Below are 13,354 nucleotides of genomic sequence, written 5' to 3' on the forward strand. Positions count from 1 at the left end.
TGAGATGATCTCCTCTACATCCCCTCCCCGCCCCGCCCCTCTCCACCCCTCCGTACGTGGGCCGCCCGGCCGGCCGTCTGCTAGCGACTGTCCTGCACTAACATCATACACTTTTGAACTACTTCCGAAACAAGGTTCTCATTTCGTCCATATTTTTGTAGCCATATTACGCGATTATGTCTCCAAATCCGAGCCGATTTTGATAACTGTTTGTTTTTTGCAGTCGATACTCCCGGACCAACCAAATCTCATATTAATTTTGTATCGATCAAATCTTCCATTTTTTTTCTGCGTAGCAAAAAACTGCTTGTTGCAAAGTGGACTCTACTTACGGACACACGATTCCGCCTTTTACATGGAAATATTTTTAATTTAATGTATTGAACTTGAAACACCTGGACTGTTATATGTTCAAGTTGCTTTGTTTTGCGGAGAAAATAAAGGTGTTATGGCAATATTGATTACATAAATATTCGGATCCAACAATTCGATACAGAAACACGTTTACAACTATCTTTTTATTTTCTCTCTCCAAAATTAGAATAACCACAATAAATCTTAATGTTTATATTAATTAGTTTATATTATTTATTTAAATGTATTTAAAAATTGTAATGTGATGACGATTAATGGTATAAAATGGACTTGATGTGTAATGTGAACTATCTGTGTAACCACATATGTTTGTATGGCGTACAGGCTAAACATGTCGAACGTTATTATATTGTCAACATCTGCATGTATTTATACGCATGTTTTACAAATAAATAAATCTTGAATCTTGAATCTTCTATTTAAGAATTTATTTCCAAAATAACATGCAATCGAAACAATCTAAATAACAATCTTATTAAATCGGTGTATTGTTCATAATTCTAGAAAATTAGATTTTTTTTAATTCTGTACTTGCGATTGTTGTACTTCTCATGTAAATTATTTTGTGGTCAATCTATCTATCTATCCTATTTAAGAGCTGCGCTCTTGTCGGTGGAGCTCTTGCCACTCACTGTGGTCAATAAATGTTTACATATTTTTGTTTATTTATTTACTCTTTATTGTACCACTCCAAGAATAATACAAATAATACACACCTCTTCCAGATAACGTTTAGGTCGAGGAGAAAAGAATAATATCCTAATCTAAAGTGACGTAATAAAAATACGGATGATGTGGGTGTACGTCGGATTCGAACACTAGACAAAGTACTATTATGTTATCATATATTATACTATTATCACACGATATTTATCATAATTTCCCATTAGTGCCGTAAGAGGCGACTAAGGGAGCTTAATGGTCGAGGGATGGGCAGTTCTCGTAAGCGTTTCTCTTAAGGCATCACCAAAGCCTAACGGCGGTTGCCAACCCGCCTGTCAACCGTGGTAACTATTGGCACCCCCCCCCCCCCAAGTTACTTTGGATATTTTTTTAATGGATGGTAACGGAGTAGGCAACCCCGCCTGCGCTAACGGTATACGCTGGCGGGGCACCAGTGAGGGATAATGAAAAAGCAGGTGATGAATATATCTGGAATTTAGCACGATGGTTTTCAGGGGGAACCGCGTGGAGATCGACCTGATAGTGTATATTGCTAGAATTGGGACAGCTAGCCCGCATTACTAACAATCCCTCCCCCTCCCCCCCACTTAGGCTATAGACTGAGTTCACGTATTTGAGGGTCAAAATCTTAATTAAATGGTGAATGCCATGTTATCATGACGAAGTTACGAACAGCGCACACACGAACAACACAGGAAGCGGCGCTACGAAACAGTAAACATCGCCTCCCTGCCCTTATTACATATCGTTACAAAAACAATAAACAAATTACATTAATACAAGATTGTGCTGGGGAAAACAACAACAATTACAATGGCGACAGATTAATATGGCTGCTAAAAGAATGGAATATGGGAAGATATCGCGTAACATATATAGACAAAATACATACAGACGAATCGAGAACCTCTTTCTTATATAAGTGACGTGGAGATTGAGGAAATATATATTACTAGCGATTCAACCCGGCATCGCACGGGTCCACAGAATATTAAATAATATGAATAAGATTATAAAATAATATATAATCTATGTTATTCATTGTTAACGTAGCTTTCTTGGGGGGGGAAGAGATTGTTAGTAATGGAGACTGAGAATCCTATTGCTAGCAATATACCCAACCAGGTCGACTCCTCGCGGTTCCCCCTGGAAACTATCATGGTTAATTCCTGATGAATTCATCATGGTGGGCTAACTGGCCTGTTTTCATTCTCATCTATCACCCTTCACTGGTGCTCCGCCAGCGTATCCCGTTAGCGCAGGCGGGGTTACCATACCATTTTCATCCATAAAAGAAAAACTTAGCTTTCTATATGTAAAATTATTTTTAGAATAGGTTAAGTAGTTTTTAAATGTATTCATTACAAACAAACAATCAAATATTACCTCATTATAATCAATTAATACATATAATAAAATCGTAACTGTTTGCTGTCTGTACATATAAGATAGTATATAAGAAAAACTATTATACGAGGGCTTTATGAACGCAATAGAACCCAAAACAATGATGTTTAGAATTTTTGTCGTTTATGCGCACTAATCCCAGAAACGGCTTAACCTATTTGAATGCGGTTTTCACTAATGCGTTGCGGTTTGCTACACTTAACATTTAGTGTTTGTTTTATTTCCATTAGTTGATAAATAAAAAAGTTTTATGAATCTACAGAATCACATATAAAATTGTACAAAATAACCGATCATTTGAATTGGCTGAAACTTTATGTAGGTGTTAAGTGCATAATTATTATTTAAATATGTAATACAATGAGGAGCGAGTGATTGCTTAGAGGTTGTAGCGCTAATGCAAGTTAAGCAACAACAGCCGTAGTTGCAACTAGGATGGGTGACCACAATTGGCACAAAAAATATATCATATAGCTCAGTAATAACTGTTTGTAGAATTGATCATGGCCAAGCGCGACCTGTATAGACACGGGTAAGTGCAATACATTTACATGTCTGATGTACACAGAAGCACATAAGGTGTCTTACGTCTCGTAATTACATTACTTATGTACCTGAGGGACTAACTTTATCAGCGAGTCATATAGAATTCATATTATTTTCGATAATTTATTTAACCGTGTAAAGCAGGGTCGGATCGCTAGTGTAGGATAATATTCTATACTAGCTGCCCCCGCCCAGCTTCGCATGGCTATATTAATTTCTGTACGATTTTGCAAACATTTTCTTTCATATAAACCTTGCTCTGACAAACACAACAAAAAAAATATTTATTTATTTATTTAACTCTTTATTGCAACAGAAACAAAAATATACAATGACAATTGAATAATACTAGTAAAATATATTCAAGTAACATAAATACAGATTGAAATATACACATAAAGGTACAAAAGGTGATCGTATCGCTAGGACAATCTCTTACAGACAAACTTTAGTCAGATAGGTACAGTCTTTCTGAAGTGATGGGCTTACATATAGACATTCGGCAATTGATATTTATTTATATGTATAAAGACAAAAATTATTATTTATAATCTAAGACAATAATCTTTTAATAGTTTCCTCTCTTATTAGACTATAGAAATCCGTATAGATATTCGTAAATTAAACATTAAATCAATAATTTATTTAAGTTCAGAAATAAACTACTTTTTTTATATAAAACAATTACTTTTGTTCCAAAACGTTGTTTTGTACACGCATTATTTATTCTACGAGTGTAAATAAAATATTTTATATTAATCACCATTTTAACTGTGACCTTTCCAGTTTATTGCTTATGATTTCCTACATGACGGCTGCATACTTTGGTCTTTGCTTTATATAGTTTTTAAAACTTATCTAGAAACTGTCTGTCACTTTACTTAGTAAGTAACCATTGATATACAATTAAACTAGATTCACAATTTCATATAAAAGTTACCTACACAGAAACTGTAAAAAATTAAAATAAAGAATAAAGTTATTGTGGGTCGAGGCTTGACCATATTATAGTGAATCACTCTTCACTCTCAAGGCTTAAGTGAAATAGAATACATATTATGTATATGAAATACTATATTATACTTTTACAAAGATTATAATTTCGGCACGTCAGCCTGCATATGTTACTGGCTGGTTAGGAATGAGTCACCATCTTCATTGTATCAGCCGTCAAATATACATTGTTAAACATAGGCCTCCCCCTATGAAGAACTTTAATTAATTTAATTTAATTAATTTAATTTACTTATTTTAGATAACTTGACTCCATTCGCCAGTACTTGCCACGTTTGGCGGGTTTGCAACAGCAGTTAGGTGTTTTTTTGTTAATAATAAAAGGTTTATTTATTTATACTTGAACAAAGGTTTAGCTCTCAGAATTACTACAATGTAAATAGCTTTGGTGATGTTTTAAGTGGAAATCTTTTGCTGCCCATCCCTCGACCGTTAAGTTAAAATTAAGTAATGAAGGTAGAAATGAGTGCATAAATTAATTTAATTGAATGCGCTCTATTTTGGTTCGCTGTGGTTGTATCTTGTACTTTTCGTACATAGTATCGATATTTGCGCCATAATTCTCAGTACTCTCGAACCCGGAACAGATAGCAGCGCATTACGGCGAGGCTGTACACTGTTAACACGTTGATTTACCCGCAAGATATTTTTTACACAAAACAACCAAGTTAACCCTTACTAATATTATAAATGTGAAAATAAGTTGTTTATTCGTCAATAACTAAGGATAGAGAAGAACATTGTCATTTCATTATATTTAAATCTCGAGAAAATATTAATTTAAATATAATAATAATAAAATAATAATGTTAATATTTTATATACCTTTATAGCAATTTCCTTGTAAGCTGGGCTGAGATAATATTAACTTTTTTATGTAAAATATGTATGATACGAATGAGGAATGTACACAGGAGTAAGACAAAAGCCGTTTGGAACTAGAAAAGACAACATGTAATATAAATATGTGGGATAGGGCGTGAATTTACGGGGTACAGAGGAATAACACCTGAGTCCTCAGGAATGGCAACGCATGCGGGGTATCATGGGCGAAATAGTATACTCTGTTATGTGCATGGTACTGCTCATGTCTATAGGCGACAGTTACCACTTTCTATCAGGTGGGCCGTCAGCATGTTTATCATTCTAAGCTGTATAAAAAATTTTAAAAAATTAAAATATACATTTAACAATCTTAGTAAAAGTAAAAAAGATTTGTTATGAATGATGGGAATACAGTATACTCGTACGCTGGTGCGCTGCGGGTCGATGAAATGTTCTGACATTTTAAAAGGTTGTCGCTGTAATTATAAACGTACCATTTTTTTAACTATTTTTCTTCACTTTTGTTTTAAAATAAAAGAACTCGGCGCACCGTAGGGTTTAAATACGTCGTAAACATTGTAGGTAGGTTCCTCTAGCCATCGTTTCGTTTCAAAGCGCTAAGCTATAATGTCTTCGAAAATTAAAAAAAATTGGGATTTGTTTTATACCACTGAGGTGACAAACAAGTATACGGCCCACCTGATGGTAAGCGGTTACCGTAACCTATGAACGCCTGCCATACCAGAGGTATTCCGCGCGCGTTGCTGACCCTGAAGAAACCTCTATACCCCTTCTTTTGAAGAACCCCATGCTGTAGTCTGTTGAAAAAACCTTGGCAGGGAGCTTATTCCATAACCTGAGTGTTCGTGGGAGAAAACATCTCTGAAACCGCGTTGTACGCGACCATTTAGGCTGTAGGGTATGAGGGTGAACTCCCTGTCGATGGCGAGCCGTACGATGATAGAAAGTGGCCGTGGGCATCTTGTAATTCCTTTGAGCGCAATTTGTTGTTTATATCTCACTGAACATGTGTGTTTTCCATAAGGTGGATCATCTGCTTGTTTATCGTTCTAAGTATCATAAAAAAATCAATTTAATTTGTCTACTTGTGTGTTCTTTTAAATGTAAAGTATGTATAATAATATCTTTCCAATATCATAGAAAAAAAAACAAAAATTGCATTGATATCAGTTAGAATTTAAATAGCTATTTGCTATTTCATATTACAAGCAAATTATCGTATTATAGAGTTTGTTTTAATATTCCGAATGAGAATTACAAATTATGTGCATGTAAGTACATTTTGTATTTACATTATCATAACTTGTCACGCTCGTTGGCATCAATTATAGGTATCTATGTAAAACGAATCAATGAAAACTCTAAATTAAATCCTCGTGCATGAGAATCATATAATTGAATCACCTTTGCTATATTTGTTCACAAGATGACTTAAAATAGCAAGCAAAAGTATACAAGCATACAGTCAACCCAATAATACCTACGTTTTTTTACAGAACCTTACAAAGCAGTATTACATCAGTTACTTCGTGATCATGGCCTGTTTTTTTTTTTTATAACACAGCTACTGGCCTTTTAATAAGGAATATACTCTTTTTTTAAAGGTTATGATGTCCTATAGGTTCGGAAATACTGCTGCTGGAAGTCGATTCCAAAAAGTAGTTGTGCGTGGAAGAAAGTGTCTTGAAAAACTTATGGTGTAAGAACTCCACTCATCCAGATGTTTGCAAGGAACTTTATTATAATTTATGGCGGATTGTACGGCGGTGAAAATCAGCAGCAGGTATCAGTTCAGACAATTCCTGTGACAAAACTATCCACAACCAGCCTGTTAATTATTATAAATAAATCATTGTGGTAAAAACCCGACAATCTTGTATGTTCTCTTTTTTTTATGCCACTGAGGTGGCATACAAACATACGACCCACTTAATGGTAAGCTGTTACCATAGCCTATGAACACTTGCAATACTAAAAGTATTATGTGCACGATGCTAACCTTGAAAAAATCTTTTTGTCCCATTTTTGGAAAACCTCCTAACCTAGTCTTTTGAAAAAACCTTGATAGGAAGCTCATTCCATAACCTGAGCGTTCGAAGGAGAAAGCATCTCTGAAACCGCGCTGTACGCAACCATCCAGGTTTTATGTTATGACGGTGAACTCCCTCACTGTCGCTCACGAGCTATACTTTCCTTTGAGTACTGTCCATTGTACAAGCAGTAGAACACGTAGAGTGTGGTAAAATCTCTCCTAAGACTTAAAAGTTTTTTTTTATACAACTTAGAATGGCAAACAAGCTGACGACCCACCTGATGGAAAGTGGTAACCGTCGCCTATAGACATGGACATAACAGAGTATACTGTTTCGCCCATGATACCCCCATGCGTTGCCATTCCTGAGGACTCAGGTGTTATTTCTCTGTACCCAGTAAATTCACGCCATATCCCATCCTTCAAACCGAAACACAGTCATGCAAACACAACTGCTTCACGGTTGAAACACGAATGGGACAGAGGTACCCAAGCAATCGACTTTTGTACAAAGTCTGCCTCTGGTTCAAGTTTGATGCTTGTGAGCAATCATCAACAATTCCTATAGCATCAATAATCAAAAACATCAATCAACGTTGTCTAAAGCATCATACATTGGAATTATCTATCCACAACTCCCGCTCCTACACCAAATCCCTTACAGTGCAACCTGCTAGACTATGGAATTCCCTTCCAAATACCAAATAGCAGCTTGATTTTACTTAGTTTCCCTTTTCTTGCGTTGGTTTATTGTTTTATTCCATTTGGGCCCCCCTTCCAACATCTTACATATAGAGTGGTGAAAAGTTATACCTAACAATGTAACTCTGCCAATTGCTTAGGCACCTCTGTCCTATTCGTATTTCAAGCGTGTAGCAGGTATCTTTGCATGGCTGTGTTTCGGTTTGAATGTTGGGATATGGCAGTGAATTTACTGGGTGCCAAGATATAATACCTTAGTCCTCAAAAATGGCAACGCAGGGGGGATATCATGGGCGAAACAGTACACTTTATTATGTCCATGGTACTGGCCATGTCTATAGGCGACGGTTACCATTTTCCATCAGGTGGCCCACCTGCTTTTTGCCATTCTAAATTGCATAAAAAAATACATATTCACATCATATTTATTTCTATTATAACTTAGAATCATTGCATGGAAACCCTCTAAATTGAATCACTCATGAATTATTTACATAAAAGAATATGTATTTGTTAAAATTGATTAATCAATGAGGACGATAGCCCAAGGGTCAATTCGCAACTGTATTCCCAAGTGGGCACTCGGCGCGTTAAACAGCTAAAATAAACAAATTGACAGCCAAATCCAATCTCAATGTCGGACTGGCATTTGCAATGAAAGGTACCAATTAAGCGAATATACCAACGAATTTTTGTATGCTGTTTTTAAGTAGGTACTTACGTATACTTAATTCCTGTATTGTTTAATATCGCACGGTGAAGTGTAACCCGACCTGATACGCCAACATTATTGCTAGCAATATATTCTGTTTGGTCGGCCTCCACGCGGTTTCCTCTAGAAATGTATCTTGACTAATTCTTGACGAAGGGGAAGGGATTGCTAGTAATGTGGAAGTAAATCCCCATTGCTATCAATATACCCTATTAGGTCGTCCTCCACGCGGTTCCCCTGGAAACTATCGTGACTAATTTATCGTTGAATTCGTCATGATGGGCTAACTGAGCTGCTTTTTTATCCTCACCAATCATCCCTCACTGATGCCTCGCCAGTGTATACCGATAGCGCAGGCGGAGTTTCCATTTCATCCTGTACTGATGCCTCATCATTATATGTATACCGATAGCACAGACAACATCATAAATAATAATAATAATAATAATAATATATATTTTTTTATTTAAGTAAACTTAATGATAAACATTTGTGGTCACTATTTTATTTTCACCCATTAAAAAATTTCAATAAACTATCAAATTTATTTTTACATATATTGGTAATAATTTATCGCTGCCGTGTGCGGCTGGTTGTAAGGCTACATGTGTAAGGTACAGACACGTTCCTGAGCCACTTGCATCCACTGCCTTCCATCGTGGCCCCGTCTAGTGGGAGCTCGCCCTACGCTGTACTATGCGGTAGGTATGCGTTGATGTCGTTTGTACTGGTTGAACGATTGAAGCACAATTAATGACCCCGCAGCGGGAGCAGTCATAAATTACTGCCGGTAACTGCGTGCTAGGTAACAAGAGCTATAAATGTCTTCATTTCTTTCTCCCTGTATATGTGTCTTAATGTGCTTGTGTATGTATAGGTAAGTATATTAAAGATTTACAAAAAAAAAACCTTAAAATAGTAATAAAAAAAAAATTATCAAATATACCATATCAGCTTTTAACCGTCCACTGCTAAACATAAGCCAGCTAGGGGGGTTTTGCCAGTAATTGCCACGCTTGGCAGGCGGATTGGCAACTGCAGTTAGACTTTGGAGGTGTTTTAAAAGAGATACTGTTGTCCATATTTCGCCCTCCCTTAGTCGCTTCTTACGACACCCACGGGATAGGAAGAAGTGACCCAAGAACACACAGAATTTAAAAAAAATACCAGATGGAAATTTTATACAGCTATTTTCATGATAGTAAATATTTTATTGTAACTATATCTATACCCCATTTATGGGGGTGTGAGGCCTATGCCCAGCAGTGGACAGGCTGATATAATAATATTTATAAAATTATTAATCAAATTTCGCTTCCGCAAGCTTGGTTTGACATTTTCATCTATAATATAATGCAAAATACTTGGAACTAACATAGAAATAACACAACCAGCCGGTTTTTTCCTAGTTTGAAAATAATACTTATTTCACATAATATATTTAGATATAGGCGAAGCTGCATGAAGGTCATGTTGGAGATGTTATTCCTAGGTTACGTTAATTGATTTAATAATTCTTTGGATACATTTGACACGTCAATCACGCATTCGATATCATCAAAATTATAGGTTACGTTTTAACGTCTAGTAGGTTATAATTATTTTATATATACTTCAAATAGATAAATAAATATAATTAAAAGTAAATTATTACATATAATTATTAAATAAAGTCGATTAAAGTTCAACCAACTTGAAACTAGAGGAAGTTCAGAATTGATCTGATTTTTATGTGATATCTTGGCCGTTTCTAAACGGTTTTTGATTATCCTTTCTCCAATTGTTAGAGTTTATTAAATTGTATGTGAGAACATATGTATGTATGTTAGATACATGTATGATTGAAGCCGGCCCTACGGTGACTAGAAATCTTAGATTATGATGTTGATTAGTTGAATGTATTTCTCAAAACTTCTATTCGATAATTTTGTTCGTCGCTGTATTTGCAAATTTCAACATTCAACAAAACTGAACCGATTTTAAATGGTCTTTTTTTGTAATCCATAGCGTTTGCCACCGCGCTTGTTGGTACCTACTAACTGTATTTTTCCAAATAAATACAACTTAAGACTCTACAGTAAATGGATATTAAGTGTCATCAAGGGGGGGGAAGGAATTTTTAGTAATGGAGACTGAGAACCCCATTGCTAGCAATATACCTAACCAGGTCGACCTCCTCACGGTCCCCCTGGAAACTATCATGGTTAATTCCTAATGAATTCATCATGATGAGCTAACTGGCTTGTTTTCATTCTCATCGATCACCCTTCACTGGTGCTCCGCCAGCGTATCCCGTTAGCGTGGTCGGGGTTACCATACCATTTTTAAACATTAAAAAAAAAACAAACATTGTATTTGCAATGACAATAAAATACAAAATAAGCTTTATATACATAAGATTTATTGTAGTTGTTTCGTTTCGCCAACAGACAATTGTCGAACATAACAACGTACACAGTGAATAAACAAACGGAATATACAAAAGCGAAAATAATATACAAATATCAGTTGTTTGTGTCACTTGGCATACGTGGTGTGACATTATTTATTTATTAGGACACGATCCACTCTCATGCACAATAAGGGCGAATAACAATTTTAGATTTCCCACTACCTCCCTAGTGATGGGAAACACTGTTATTAACATAAACTGTAATAGAATCGCTTGTATCATTTATTTCAAATATACTTGGCATACAGTGGGCATATCGAGTAATACATTTACCACATCGGCAACCACCAACAATTTATCCGACTACTATAATACAATGTAAAGTTGTAAGCGTATTTATTATATATTTTTAAAATGAAACATAGACCAATATTATTGAATCAAAAATAATAGAATTATTGTTATCAGTTAAGAATTAATATATGTACAATAACATAACATATTTGTACACAAATAAAACTAACTATACAAATAAAACTGATATCATCAAAATCATAAAAACAATTTTAATTTGCACCAGAATAGAACGTGCAAATACAATCTCCATTACTTAATATCCAATGTAAAATTCAATTAATATTGAGAAATTCCATTCCTTTTTAACACTTAAACAGAAACTTTTTTTATTGTTACATAAAAAAAGGATAGATCCCTTATATAAATCGTACATACAGCTAGTAAGTAACCATTCTTTACACCCCGGGTACAGCTTAAGATCATTTTACATCATTTAATAAATATTTTATATATTTTGTTCTTAATGTACACTTATGTGTTTAATATTACATGTTATTAAATCAAATCATTGAAAATTATTATGTTTTACTTATTTTTATGTATTTATTATTATTATTATTTCAGCCATTAACTGTCCACTGCTGAACATAAGCCTTCCCCATAAGTCTTGCCAGTAATTGCCACGCTGGGCAGACGGGTTGACAACTGCAGTTAGGCTTTTAGAGATGTTTTAAGAGGGATGCTGCTGCCCATACCTCACTCCCCCTAAGTCGCCTCTTATGACACTCCCAAGAAAGGAAAAGGTGGCCCATTCTATGCTGGGGCACACATGGTAAATTTTATGTTCAGAAAATAAAATGTATTGGAAAGTTTAATTACTTCAATAAAAAGCATCTGAAACTGTTTATATAATTGTAATTTACAATTATATAAGTATACATATGTGTAAGTTATGAAAATGAGAATAAACAAACTAACAGCACTGCCTTGTGCCTACCTCCATACTGTCCCATGAATCTTCCTCATATTGATAAATTATCACATACAGAGCACAAGAATACATGCATTGCAGGGAGTTATGTGATTCAGGGCCGTTCCTTATAGCAATTTATGTGGCAGCCCATGTTACCCCCCCCCCCCCATGTTCAGCAGAAGACAGATAATGGTTGATGTATAGTAACAAACATAAATACATTGAAGTTAAAATAATTATGGTAATAGCAATTTTTGTTATTACCATATTGATTAATGTGCCACTAGTTTACAAACATTGACTTAATCATTGCCCCCTTATTTTATAAATCTATTTAGCTACAAATGTACAAAGCTAGTTAGTCATTGTATGTATAGTAATAGTTTGTATAAGAGAGTTAATGTTAAATATTTATGATATTTAAGACAATACTATTTTATTCATAGATATCACATGATTCTAAAGTTCAGTCTGTGCTGTGGTCACGAGCTCCTAGTTACCTCCTGTTGTTGCCGCGCTGGTGTCCCCGTCCCCGGACGTAGGTCTTGTGCGGGTGCTTGTTGTGGTCCTGGGAGTTGTGCGTGAACCGATCGGACTTGGGCGCGTGCTGCACACCGCCCGCGGCAGCCCCGGCTGGCTGGTTCGGCGGCTGGTGCGCGCGAGGAGTGGGGTGCGCGCCGTTCGTGCGATCAGAAGCGGGCACTGCCAAACCAGCCGGCGCGGAAGGTGGCGGCGTCGGCTGCGGTTCGCTCATATTCACTTGCTCGTTAAACAACATGCAGAATTCACCCACCTTCTGAATGTCACCAGATTTCCCAGAGTACAGAGTTAACGCGGCGCGCCATAGCGAGGCATAACCCCGCGTGAGCCGGACAATGTCGCCGGGCTGTAAAAGCGCTCCGGGCTCATCCCACACCGACAAGTTAATGGAGGCGCTGGTGTCAGCGACACGTAGCGTGCGCACCTCGCGTGCCTCCTTCGTCAGTGTCGGAGGACCGACCTCGAGCACTATAAACAAAGCATTGATGTTCTTCATCCCCGGCTTCAGCTCCTTGATTGGCATGTAATCCATTGCATTCATATTGAAGCTAGTGTTCCTTACGAAGTCTATCATTAATTTTTTGTATCAGTAGTAATATCGGTAGCGAGCGAAGTTGTCGATTTATTTCATATCAAAATTCATTAATAATCGAATAGGTATCAAAATTCATTAAAATTGTATATGTATTAATGCGATTTGGAGAAATATAACAGTTTATAAATTAAATAAAGGCTATTGGCAAAATAATTTATCTAGTATGGTTATTAAATTATGCGAAAAATTTACATTTGACATTGACATATGACAGTGACAGTCAAGTTGACATTGATATT

At 36.0% G+C, this 13,354-nt stretch overlaps 1 protein-coding gene across 1 annotated transcript; it reads right to left on the reverse strand.

The window, feature by feature from the left end:
- Positions 1 to 10,697: 10,697 nt before the first annotated feature.
- LOC113511119 (SOSS complex subunit B homolog) lies at positions 10,698 to 13,296 on the reverse strand. The gene has a single exon (XM_026894715.3). It carries the CDS (start codon positions 13,092 to 13,094, stop codon positions 12,477 to 12,479), a length of 618 nt encoding a protein of 205 aa, XP_026750516.1. The 5' UTR covers positions 13,095 to 13,296; the 3' UTR covers positions 10,698 to 12,476.
- Positions 13,297 to 13,354: the final 58 nt, after the last annotated feature.

The sequence above is a fragment of the Galleria mellonella genome, unplaced genomic scaffold, assembly GCF_026898425.1.
Source record: "Galleria mellonella isolate WM207_F2 unplaced genomic scaffold, CSIRO_AGI_GalMel_v1 utg625, whole genome shotgun sequence".
NCBI classification, from domain to species: Eukaryota; Metazoa; Arthropoda; class Insecta; order Lepidoptera; family Pyralidae; genus Galleria; species Galleria mellonella.

Bases quoted from the DNA above. Each gene is read 5' to 3' on its own strand.
- LOC113511119 (XM_026894715.3), bottom strand. From the start codon at position 13,094: ATGATAGACTTCGTAAGGAACACTAGCTTCAATATGAATGCAATGGAT.